Source organism: Lottia gigantea (genome assembly GCF_000327385.1).
Source record: "Lottia gigantea unplaced genomic scaffold LOTGIsca_3, whole genome shotgun sequence".
NCBI classification, from domain to species: domain Eukaryota; kingdom Metazoa; phylum Mollusca; class Gastropoda; family Lottiidae; genus Lottia; species Lottia gigantea.
In genome coordinates this window covers 1,119,281-1,133,348 of record NW_008708986.1, presented here as the reverse complement: position 1 = coordinate 1,133,348, position 14,068 = coordinate 1,119,281, and the positions used below count along the sequence as shown (strand labels likewise).

The 14,068-nt window shown below is 32.9% G+C and overlaps 1 protein-coding gene across 1 annotated transcript; it reads right to left on the bottom strand.

Moving 5' to 3' along the window:
• Positions 1-4,134: 4,134 nt before the first annotated feature.
• LOTGIDRAFT_153167 (hypothetical protein) lies at positions 4,135-13,519 on the bottom strand (the record flags this gene model as incomplete). Its single annotated transcript, XM_009057094.1, has 10 exons — positions 4,135-4,409; positions 4,687-4,897; positions 5,332-5,557; positions 5,915-6,096; positions 6,569-6,682; positions 7,092-7,340; positions 7,607-7,741; positions 7,984-8,001; positions 9,837-9,838; positions 13,504-13,519. The coding sequence occupies 10 exons, from the start codon at positions 13,517-13,519 to the stop codon at positions 4,135-4,137; spliced, it is 1,428 nt and encodes a 475-aa protein (XP_009055342.1).
• Positions 13,520-14,068: the final 549 nt, after the last annotated feature.

The window sequence follows — 14,068 nt, the reverse complement described above, 5'->3', positions numbered from 1 at the left end:
TAAAGACGGAAAGAAGTTGTTTTCTAAAGTCGTGTTGGTTTGTGGAATTCGATTCTGAGTGGCGTCTTTGATTTTGAAATCGCATCGGAAATGGGCATCGGAAAGCAGCAACAAATTGGACAACGAATTAATTTCAAAGGTAACTCTTCCTCCGTCGTTTATTTGGGTCTTTGTCCCTACCGATGGTGAGATGATTACGTAATCCTCTTTCTTCTTGTTGAACGAATATTGAATCGGATCATACAATTGAAAGATTGGATCAAATCTGTAATTTTTGCTTGCCATTTTTATCCAATGATTTTAAACCCTTTTCCTTGTTTTTCTAGGGCTTGTCGTTCTAGTCTCTTGTTTCTTAGTTCTCTTATTAACTGCAGTTCTTTAAGTTCGTCAGATTTTTTCACTGCATCGCTTATATTTACTCCTGCTTTTGCCACAGATCCAAGAGCTTGCGCCCCTGAGGAAATGAGGGATTTGTTGTTTGAGACAAAATTGGCCACTTTGGGGATGAGAGATGTTAGCGCAGAGAAGAAACCGTCTCCTTCGAATTTTTTTTGTTCGTGTTTTAAAATTAAAGACATTTTTAATGCAGTTATTTTATACTGTATTATTATTAGTGATTCTTGTCTGTGTAATTTATATGGAGTCTGTTATAATACAGTTTGGGGAGTCTGTTATAATACATTTTTAACAGTTTGGGGAGTCTGTTATAATACATTTTAACAGTTGTGTCTTTTCGGATATGATGTATTGAAAAAGCTGCGCATGCGCAGAAGTGAAATGCGTCATATCCGAAAAGACATATACTACTGTTATTGCCCTTGTTCTTGAAAACGCTTTCAAATTTAGCTCTTAATAAACACTAAAAGGCATGATTCTTGCTGGATTTTGAGAAAAACTTGGTTTTATTATTCAGTGCCGCGCTGAAGATTGAATATTTGTCTTCTAGAGTTTTCACGTGCTAAAAATTGAAATTGCTAAATATTTTTCATTCAAAAATCAAAGCTGCCAGTGGGTGTATATTACCTTGCCTGGTAAGCTATTTTTTTATCATTGTGTAATCCCGACATGCCATTCAACCCTTTTTATACACTTAATGATCCTGCATTTTTATTTCTTCTCCTTTAAACTAGTAATATACATAATGCATGTACATACCAGTATGACTCGGAATCTTCACACTCCTTTTGAGGATGTATGCCGTGGACGAAGATTGAAGAGTGTGGGGCTTTGTAGAATTTATATATAGGATTAGGTTGAAGAAAGTCGTAGAGGCGACTTATCAGGGAACATAAAGCAAGAGTAACGAAAGATCATATAAGTACGATACAGTAACACCAAAAATAATAGAAATTCAAAGTAAGTCAAATACTTATGTAGATCTTTATGTTAGATAATTAATATTGATAACATGTCAAAATATCTTGGTGATAATGACTATTGTGCCTAACGAGAAACTGAAGAGAAAATCGAGTATAGTACGTAACATTTTTATAAGATTTGAAATCGGGTGTTTTCAATCCGTTTCAGTCTACTACCCCCAGGATCCTTGATTACCACCACCATTGTTTCTTTGCAAGATAACGACCCAGTTAAAAGTAAAGATTTGTAATCGTAATTTATATGAAACAAGTCATATTCTTGAGAGTTCAAATCAACTCAAACCAATTCTTCAAGTTGAAGTCTTCTGTTTTATTTTAAATAAATCACTTAAGAAAATTAAATATAAAATGCCAAGAGCAAGAGGTTTTATTGTGTAATTTAAACAATTTTATTTACACCACTGAATACGCATTTTATTAAAATATACCAATCTTGATACTTCCGTAAGTGCCATTTAGTAATTGACTAAGGACATGTCCTTGTATCAGGCAGTAATTGTTATCCACTCAAGAGCGTTGTGTTTATATAATTGATATCAAAATTGAAGAGAATACTGAAAAAAGGTAAAAGGATATACAACAAGGATTGTCATTATTGACTATTTTATTTACTATATGCAATAATATTATAGAAGTAATTGAGGTTAACTATGGTATACTACCAAGTAACTATCATCTCAACAAATTCACTGGCAAGGTCAGATTTTTTCATCAAGAATTACATATTGTATGTAAAGAATTTATTCATCAAATCAACTTCATATACTTAATAACTCATAATCATTGTAAGACATTTAGAAGTATCACAGCACATTAAGAAATTGCACTTCATGGATATAAACTTCTATTTATTATTTAAACTCAACATTACCTGTATGTGTAATGAAACGTTTAAATAATAAATAGAATGTTTATATCTATAAAACTGTTGTTTCCTAAATCAATTTCTTGCAAAATAACTAAGTTGTAAATCACACCACAAATATCAAATTATTTTTAGCTGAATTCAATGGGTTTCTTTTAATCAAAGAAATGACTTCTGCAAACTGTGTGCGTAATTTAATACCTTACTGGGTAAATTGAACTGTAGATTAATCTAACCAATGATTTTGTTAAGATAATGATTTTGCCATTTGATCTCGTTATTTGACGAAGATTATATTTACTATTTACATAACAACTGGTAGTAACACAACACAATATTACAGCATTACTTATAATACTAAGGTTTAGCCCAGACTCTAGCCTTACAAATATGATATTTTTCTTTTAAACCAATCAACATATAGTTTTAAATAAAAACTTAAAATTGGTAAATAAAACATTTTTTATAATAAAATCATTATTTGTTGTCTTATTTAAATATTACATTTCAATTTAAGAATTTTATATTTCATTAGCTCTTAATTTATAGCTGATAAACCTTTATTTTGGACTTTATTTTCAAAATTACAATTTCATTGTACCTATGGATGTCACTGTGGCTATAACAGAATTATCTTTTAGTGATAATATAAAAATAAACTGAAAATAAAGGGATAGACATAAAATTATAAGTAAAGTATAATACTGTGTCAGTAACTACACAATACATAACAGATACGTATGTTGAAATCTCAAATTCATCAAGCACTTCATTTCACTATCAGAGTTAGTTGTAATAATGGCAGAATTTCTAATCTTTTGGTGTTTGAAATTGTTTATTTTTAACAAAACAGAACAAAGTTTAAGAACATGAATGATTTGTCAATTTAACTCCAATTGAGCAACATCAATTTGTACTCTTGGCATTGATACATGGAGCAATCATTTTTTGAAACACATCAAATGTTCTATATAATTCTGCCTTAATGCAAGATACTAACTCTGATCCATTTCACAACAATTAAAACACACAGCAACAGACAGACAACAGGTCACAAGCTTTACTACATATTACTGGATATTCCAAGCATATATATCAATATAGTCTCAATTATCATGTCCTTTTATTACCAAATAAACTTTGTAAAGATGTCACCGATTCGAGTACATAGGTACATGGGTACATAGAGCTTAAATGCTTGAAATTCTGGATACCTAAAACTCATTTTCAGCACCTCTATTATAAACAATACAGCCCTATTTAATCAGTTTTTATTTCATAGTCTGAAACTTGTGGACTCTTGCCTGCTTCCGATAGTTTGTTGACAAAAGTCAGTACCATCAACCAAATCCAATGACATAATAACTATCAAAAGCTTGGTAAGTGTCTACAAGCTACAGATTATATTTCACATGCATTTTGAACATTCAGGAGATATGCGTAAGATAAATCTGTACCAGTGCCACAGCATAAAAAATAAAAATAGAGGCAGTACTAATCTTAGTTTCATGTCAAATGCCCCAAAATAAATAATAACCTAAATCTAGTAATAATCAACAGTAGCCATGATTGAGCCTTATTCCTGATTTTATATATTCAAAGACCATTTCTGTAGATAAACTGGTCCGAATAGAGCACAAAACATCCGGCTGTAAATTTTGGGACTTCAAATAACATAAGTAAAGATTTTTCAGCGATGGCCCCGAGACCCCATTCTTCAAATGCTCAAGTAACCTTCTCGTATGTTTATAGTCAATGCCCATTTATAATTTCCCCAAAAAAAGAACATAAAATTTCTTCAAATAACTTTGGATAATTTTGGAATTTTTCTCTCGATTTCACAGGGTTAAGAATTATGATCAAGTCTTTTTATCACCATTCTATATAATTTCATGTCTCAGTTTTTCCAGCATCAAAATCTAAGACTAATAATTTAGTTTCTTCAGTACCATTACGACTGCCTACAGCACATACTAGTTTTGTATTACTACACCTCAATCTCCAGACCACACCACCACTTCCTCCACTGTCTAACGACACCAAGTTCCTGAGGAAATCGCCTGTTTTTAAGTCCCAGATTTTTACTGTCCCGTCATCTGAAGATGTTATAACAAATTTCTTACTGAACTGTAAACATGTCACTGCACTCTGATGTTTATGAGGCCCTGAAAAAAAATTAATTTGTTTACTTTTCTATGATTATTAAAAACTTCTTCTATAACTTGATGACTTTTAAATAATCAGGTGTGCATAAATAAGTATTGCCTTTATTAATAAAACAAAAATCATGCAAAGTAAATTGTTGTTATATAATGAAAAAAATTCAATCTAAAAACACAATCTAAGCCATTACTGAAAGATGACAAAGTCAAACTTTATACTTTCGACATAAAATTTTTTACACATTCCAGAGCTTATTCAGTAAGAATCGGAAGTACTAACCTTGAAGTGTTTGTAGACATTGACCACTAGTAATATCCCAGACTTTTACAGTAGAGTCAGCATTACCTGATACTAATATATTATCTTTTAACTCTAGACCACTAGTCAATGACTGATGACCTATCAATGTATGTAAACAATGACCAGACTCTACATCCCAAACTCTTATTGATGTATCTAATGATCCACTTACTATATGTACACCATCAAACTGTAACAGAGAATTAACATCATTGTAAATAAGAGGTTTAAAAACAGGTCTAGATGTATTGTTTCAAGTTACATCACTGGAAAAACACCTCTGAAGTAACAGTAAATGAACACTTTATAAATGATAGGTTTACAAACAGGTTGAAATACAGGTCTAGATGTTTTGTTTTTGGTATTTCTATAAGATTATATCAACACACATCTGAATCTACATTCTTATCAAATTTTTAACTAATACTACGTAAAAATTGTAAGTAAGATTGAAGAAAATATTGTGACAAAAGTCCAAAATCTTTTGATCAAATTGTAGGAGAGCCTCACTTCGGAATTTGAATTATATTAAAAAACATTCCAAGAATCTGAAATTGAGCTCAAACAGTTTGTATAGTAACTATTTAGACGATAACATTCCTATATAACTATTGTATAACTTACCTGTAACGAGTAAACTCTATTAGTATGACCTTGTAATGTATGTATACACGACTCAGTCTCTGGATCCCAAACACGTACCACATAATCATACGCTCCACTGACAACACGTCTACCATCATATTGTACACATCGTACAGCTGCCACGTGACCTAGTAATACATATAAACATTCTCCCGTCTCTATATCCCACATTCTTAATGTGGCATCTCTAGAGCCACTTACAACTCTGAAACATAAAACAGTATAATTATGAAGACTTTGGCATCTATTTGACAGTTTGAGGAATATTTTTAAGTGTAAGTTAACACTTTTATGTTAAATGGGAATTCTAATCTTATTATTTGATGTCGATACAGGTAATGAAAAGGTTTATTATCATCTTTCATGGATTGATAATATCAAATATGGACCTCTGCACTATTTGATTTACAAACTGATCAAAAGTGATATTGATAGCTGAAATTAACCTCTATTGCCTAGCTATCTCAGCTATTATACATTTTCTGTAATTTACCAATCCATGTTGTAGACACAAAACACCCTTCATCTAAGAAGATATCTTCTTATAAAATCTGCTACTTACTTATTACCATGTAAACTAAGACATCTAACAGTAGAAGAATGACCATATAATACATGTTGACAATGTCCTGTATCAGCATTCCATACACGTAATGTCCTATCAGTTGAACCACTAATAATAGTATTACCAACCATCTGTGATGACCATACACCACCTGTATGACCTACCAGAGTACGAAGGCACTGTAAATAGAACAGACAAACTATGATAACATTGTGTTTATAGTCAATTATTTACCAAGGGACATTACTCTCGTTTATAACAAACTTTTTGATGGTCAAAGTCTAAGCTAGAAGAGACCTTACTACATGGTTTTATTTAGATATTTACCATCAATATATTGCAATATTGGTGTAAATTTCAATTTCATACACTGCATATAGCTTGCCAGGTATTCCCAACTGTAACTGACAATATCTTTGTGTGGAAATAAGATAAATTTTTCTTAACTGTGGAATTACATTCCAAAAGAACTTTAATGTACGCAGCCTGTAGTACATAAGGCACTATGCTTAAGTTGTAAATATTAATCAGTTTATACTATGTTAACCTTATACCTCCATCCTATTTGGTTGTTTATGTGCTTTTCCTATCTTATATCATATTATTCTATGTCTATCCAAATGCAGTTGAAGGTAATATCTATATTCTTACCTTACTAGTAAGGACTGACCAAACTTTAAGAGTATTATCATCTGAACCACTAACTATTTTATTATTACAAAATTCTAGACAAGTTATCACATGGTCATCATGACCCTTTAATACCTGCAAATAACATCAGTTTATGAAAAAGCTATAAAAATATTGGCATCTGGTGATCTTGTGGATTTTTCATTTCTAAAGTACCATATTTTTATATTCATTAGATGGCCATACGAAATATAATGTCCAAATAACAAGCAGATTGTAGGAGTCATCTCTGATCTGTACCTTAGTAAAGGTCATGGATTTTGAACTGTAGGTCACATTCACTTAAATCTCGTGAATAGTTTTTCAGAAAACTGAGCTTGGACCAATTTTCTGTTGTCAGATTGATTCTGCAGTTTGAGAGCATTGCTTGTTCACTGCTGATTGGCATCCTTCAGTGAACAATATGAATTGGAAGATTTAATAGATATGACTTGTTTTGATCAACTATATGACTGCACTTTAGGATGAACTGAAAGAACAGTACCTTATTTGGTTTATTAGCACCGGATCTCCAATTTTGCTCTATTTGATACTGACGTAAATATAATTTCTTCCATTGACTACACAGACTGCCACTTTTACGTTTGGAGGATGTTAGTTTATCTATGGATTCCTCCCGACATTTTTCTCTCCACAATAAATTATCCTCTGTTAATATATGCCAATAACGACAAGTTTGAGCTGCTTGTAAAAGATCTTTAGGATCTAGGAATGATAATACATGTAAGGCAAGCTGAAAAAAGAAAGGTACAAAGCATAAGAGCCCAATACAAATATACACAAAATTTTGTGTAAAAATTAAAAAAAAAAAATTTTAACGTAACATGCCATTTTATAATAAGTCAAAATATAACAACTATCCATTATAATTCTTCAAAACAGCATAAAATGTTTCCGAAGGGTGAGAAAGATCTGACTTGAGCTCCTGCCATGGTACTATAAATCTTTAAGACTGGAAATCAAGAGCTTTAGACAGAGAAAAAATCAGCCCATACAAACCTCCTTTGGAAGTAATGAAATGAAGTCTCGTTGGAATTGAGGTTCAATAGCCTGCATCATATGTCGAACTTGTGTTGGTTCACATTCATTTATCATCTGATCTAATGCCATGAGACGCTCTGCATTACTCCAGTTCTACATAATGAATAATTCAATTCCAGATGAATATCAATTGAATATAATTAAGTTTCTTACAGCAAGCTCAGTATTGCCGTCTGCTTGAAGTGCACAATAAGGTGAAATGGTCTGTACAGCTCTATTTTAAGACAATGATTAAAATAGAATTTACAAAGTCTGATCCATCCATCAATACCAAGAAATCAGTAATTATCCTATGATATAAAAGTCTGTGCGATAACATATAAAGAAGAACTAACCTTGAAAGTATCAAGCCACTGATGTAAGCCAGCAGGAGGGTTATCTTTGGATGGTATACGTTGTCTAGATAACCATACAGGGAAGGCACTAACTTGACGATGACCACAACTTAGACAACTATAATAATAACACAAAGTACTGTAAAATATCAACAACTAGACATTCCTCAAACACAGAAGCCATAGAGCTGTCTTGAAAGAACATATGTGAAATCAAACCACTCTATAGAATTTTCCAAAAGTCATAATGAAAAGCAAGTAACATTATTTAAAGTTTAAAAGTATCTGCAATATAAACTAAAATTTAATTCCTTAGCTTACCTATGACAAGGATGTCGACACATTCTTTTACCATTATAATAATCATCCTTTATAGAAGATTTCCTTTTAATCTGAAAAAAAAAATCATCATTACACGAAATATAAATATAAGCTTTATACTGTATAAATGGGTAATGACCATCCAAATATTAGCTGTCTTTAAATTTGCATTTGTGGACAAACCACGCATTCAATTTTCTTTCTGAAAATAAAACCTAAAGCTGAAATAATTATATATATCAGACAACAATAAACCTTCTAGATTCCATAACTTAAATCAATTAGGATGTTAACATCCCAGGTCAATATAGTTAAAATAAGAAACTTACACAATGTGATCTATGTAGAGGGGAGTGTATAGGAGATGATTTGGTATGATGTTTACAGCAGCATGGACCACAACCTTCTTCATCATCTTTATCTGAATCACTGACTTCCCCACAAGATAGATCATCAACAGAGGACTCATTATCATCACCAACATCCATTTCTCCATCCTCCAAACCTTCTGGACTGTGAGGATGGTAGGTTGTGTCTGAAGTAATGTTGCGTATCTCATGTCTACAGTCATTGGAAAACTTAGTATCTGCTTTAACTGGAGGTAAATTAAATTGGTGTTGTGGACAGTCATCTTGGTTTAATGCAGCCTTGGCTTGTGATGATGAAAAACTATCATCCTTGATGACTTTATTAGAAGCTCCATTCAAAGTTGAAGTCGAGGGCTTTATTGGCCCAGAGATTGGTGTCTTCAACCCATCTCGTAAGGTACTGTTAGCTCGTGACCGCGTGACACGACACGATGAAAATGTATCAAGGCTTTTTCTTCGCTTCTGAGATTCTGTTGTTGTCTTTTTACATGTTGAAGTTTTGGATGTAGAACTACCAACATCTGTTGGTCTAGCTACATCAATATTACTACATGAGACTGTCTTTCTATCACTCTTCTTACTTTTACTTTTGGTCACATGACTGGAGGTGCTTTTAGTTAATCTGCTCCTGAAATGACCAAATATAAGTGTTAACTTTAAGAAAATGAAGATCTTATGAATATACAGCTCTACTAATCATCCTCTGGTTAATCTACCGCAGGTAACTTCACTCAATTGCATTCTGACCATATCTTTCTTCCAAAACGTAAAACCAAACTTTTGACTTGACAACAGGAATCTATCAAATACACTCTTAAAAGTGACCACTTAATGTAAGTCAATTACTACAAAATCATCAAAAATGGTCACAACTGAAAAGAGTGTTTGATCATTATGAACGTATGAACACATTCTCAACAATGTTGTGAGATTTTGATGCATCTTGAGTTTTTGAAACAGAAATAATAACATGCAACCTACCTGGGTGCTTGAGATCTGAGTTTCTTACATGTAAGAATTTGTCTGTTTTGGTCAACAATATTTGGTCCAATACCAGGAACTTCAGATAAAGAATCAACAGTTTCAAATCCACCAATTTTCTATAAAATTGAAAATATGATCATACTTAAATGCCTATTATTGATACCTGAAGGTATCAACTACCTCTAAAATCAACATAATTTGATCCTTGTGATTTATTCATGAGAAGGTTTCAAATGTAGCATTTGAAGGTATTGATCACCTACCAGGCTAAACCCAATCTTATGACATAAATCCATATGTTAAGTTATCATTCATAATATAATGATCAATTTCTTTGTACAACAGTGAAATTGTGTGATTTATATGTTACCTGTCTGTATTCTACAATAGTTTTAGCTTTTCTTAAACCAATTCCATTTAATGTTTGAAGTTTATTAACAGTGGCCAAGTTTATATCAATCTTCATTCTCCAAACCTAAAAATATAATTAGGAAAACTACAAAATAAGGATTACATATAAAAACGCGCCATGGCATTGCAATCCGTGACTACAAAAACATTCAGGTTAGGCTGCAAATAATTGATGCTACTTCTCTGTAGTGTTGGTATCCAGTCAGAACGGGAACAAACCAAACCAGTTACAAATCTTTATAGTCAAAACCATAAAAGATTAACCAAATTGGTAACACAAATTATGCAAGGCTTGTTTACAGATAATAATAAGGTTGGGATATTTCATATTTGTACGGCTTGTTCACAAGATAATAATAAGGTCAGACTCAAATGTTCAAACTCTGGTAATTTCCTGGTAAAAACTTATTTTGTTTCACATTTAGTTTAACCAAACTCCAAACTATTTTCATTACAATAATTTTCATCGACCGGGCTGATTGTGGACAAAATTGGGATGTTTATTAGCCCATATTCACGATCACAAAACATCCACGCGACCCAGATTCCGCTTAAATGATTGCTCTTGTATATTCTACAACACTATCCATATTTTGAATATGTAAATTGATATTACCTTCAAAAATATTCATTTTCTTTTCTCTTCAACCGCTGAAAATTTTCTTATACGGTCGCCATCTTTGTTCTTCCGAGGATCTGACAATCGTGACTACTCGGCTGTTTCCGTCGTCGATCGAGATTTCAATGGCCCTTCCGGTTTATGCTTCACACTTTCGCGAAGTCTTTCCTTCACGTCAATGTAAATGGAAACTCGTAAAATTTGGTCACATCATCTACAAGAATTTGAGTTTAAGTCTAAAATGAAATTTCTAGCTTGGAACAAGATAAAAATTCTAGGGTTATCTAAGCCATAGATCTATAAAGTAAACTTTGTAAAAATCCAATGTATACCTACAAAATACGAAGGTCAAAAAGACGACGCCTTAGCCTTTGGTATGAAGTAAGCCTATGATGTTGAAAGAATGGTAGCTTGTCTCTATCCTATTAATTGAGACAGCTATAACTATGAAAGCCCCGTAATTTTGGAATTAAATTTTTAAATAGGATTTTGTAATAAGCCACCATAAAAGTTCCTTCTGTTTCGTCTATGACTTTAAAACTGTGATGGGATTAAAAACGGAACAAAGCGGATTATCTCACTATCTGATTTGTTTATTATAATTTTAACTAATCTCTTTGAGCGGATAATGAAATTAAAAACATAAAATATTTTGGACTACTTTAGACCTTATTAAATAGCTTAATTACGGTACTCATTGTCCATACAATCCCAAATTCTTAACAAAATATAATATTCAAAGACACTCTCATACTTGGCCCTGTCTCGATGCCATTGTATAAAAATAGTATAAAATGGTCCATAGTCGCAAAATAGGCCCTTCGCGATTAGTAACGTCATCAAACACTTAGTTTGTGTCTACCTGTATGGTTTGAGTGGAATTGCAGGAACAACATATGGAATTAAAATTGGAATGGTGCAATTTGAGGCTTTCAATGTCCCCCGATAGGCTACTCAGAATTCTTTTTAGAAAACCTCTTTACAACCCCTTTAATTATTGTGATGATAATAAGCTTTAAGAAAATTACTTTCTTGTTACAAAATCTTGAGAGAAACATGTGTATGAACAAAATCACAAGATTAGTCTATGAAAGATGGTGCTATTTTTTTTTCTCAAATAAAACAAGCATTACTGACTACCTGAGTAATAAATAAATTTTTTCCATAATTTAAGAAATTTCTATAATCAATTTACTAAATTTCTACATCATTGGTGGGATCAAGGCGGCCTCAAACTTGAAGTGTTGTCAAAATAAAGAGTTTTAAATACTACAATCCCGGGGGCAAGTGTTTAATCTGACTTATAAACCAGCAAGGACTCACTTTGGCTATTGTTTTGTTTTGAATATAATAAATAATGATGAAATAAGGGGATCAACTCGTGAATCAGTACTCGGAAAGTTAAAGCTGCGACGTCGACCAGTGAGCTTGACTTGGGCCTGGTTAGGCTATATGTAACGGGTCAGTTAACAGTAGATAGCTGGTCTTCCCTTCGATGGTATTGTGTAAATAGTCCAGCTTTGAACGGATACCAATTTGACTTTTAATATGGTGAGGATAAAAAGCGGTTTTAAAGTTGAATGTAGCAACTCCGGACATGTTAAGTCTGGTCTTATAGTGCCGATACTCCATCCGTTTATCATGCGCTGTGACCCAGGAACACGGACAAGCCCATGAAAACCTGTTTATATGAATACCGGGCTGGCCCCGATAGGCGGACTTCTCGGTCTACAGTCCCAATTGTCGAAGCGAATCCAAGCTACTACGACTACCAACAATAACCTAGTCATCGATATCAGCATCTGTCCGATGCGAACGTTAACCTATACGTGCTCTCTTATTCGTAACAAGTTCAAAACAATCTAAATACATACGTGTAAGATACGTTTCTAGCAAAGGTGCGCAACTCATATCTTCAAACTCAGCTGAGCTGGCGACCTCCTCCAGACTGCAGTTGTAAGTAAAGGATACAACACAGCAGAGGATTTCAGAGAATTTTTAAGAACCACATCCATCGGGCGTTTCCGAGTGAAGGGTTTCAAACATCATCATTCAGTGGGAAAGTGTTTTATCTGAATTAAAAACTGAAAAGGTCTCATTTGCTTGGTATTTTGTTTGATAGATAATAATGATGTGCGCAACTCATGTTTTCAAGACTCGGCCAGTTCATCAAGCAGCGAGCTAAACATACTATAGACTTTGACTTAAATTCTAGCACATGATTGATAGCCTTGTGTTTATATATATTTTTGATCATAATATATTATTTTACAGTATTTGATCAGTTCCCTTCCTTGAATTTAGTCACAAATATTACATGAGTTATTTCCCTTGAACTTTTAAAATTAAAAGTAAAAATGTATTAAGACAATTATACAGAGCGCTATACAAACTTTCTCGTTAGCACCTTGTTCAGTAATGATGATCAAATATTGTGGTCTGAGTTTAGTCAATTTGAAAAGGGTCATAATGTTGACATAATGTTGTCTAAGCGATTAGCTTTGTTAATCAACCTGAACGTGAAAGAGGACCAGTGACATAGACTCTGTATTTGATAAGGAGTTCTGGAGAAACTCTAATGCTAACGCGAAACATTGCAGGCCTGTTGGAAAGTATTCAGAAAGAATTATGATGTTACGTTGCAATACGTGGGGATTCTTTAAGAAACTTCATTGACACACAGAACTATATAACGTTATCCTTGGTATAACAATAGGAAATTCTAAAGGAACTTCACATCATAGATGCGTGTGGTATTGAATAGAGAATAGTGGTAATAAGTTACAGAGGCAAATGATGATCAAATAGAACTTAAACCTTTTGGTTGCACCATGGTATTTAATTTATTTAATCATATATATAAGTAACATAATTTCTCTCTATCATAATGTTACGCAAGTATTCCAGAGTGATCGGCAATCGTCCGTGACTGCTCGCCAAGTATGCTAATATTGATATTTCTTAAGTATAGATTTAGGTCTTAATTTTGTGAATTCAATCAGATGGTATAATTTCAGGCTTTGGGCTTATACCAAATTATTCAAATATTCTGCTATATCCCTTTTCACTGCTTGGTAAGACTACAACATAACAAGCCCCCCCCCCCCCCTCCCCCGTCCATATACATGTATAAATATTCTATGGTCAGTACGAATATCAAAATATTATTCTTAGTCATCTAATTAATGTCAATTAGTTTCTCATGTATACGACAATTACCCTATAGTTATACTAATTATAAAAGATTTAGTTTGCTTCACTTTCTACGATCTACGAACTCATAAATACCACGTCCAACTGGGCAAAAGGGAAAAGTGATACGATAGCAGTAACCTCCGAAATATCTGCATCTATTTCAGACGGCAATTGTCAAGATAGCTAT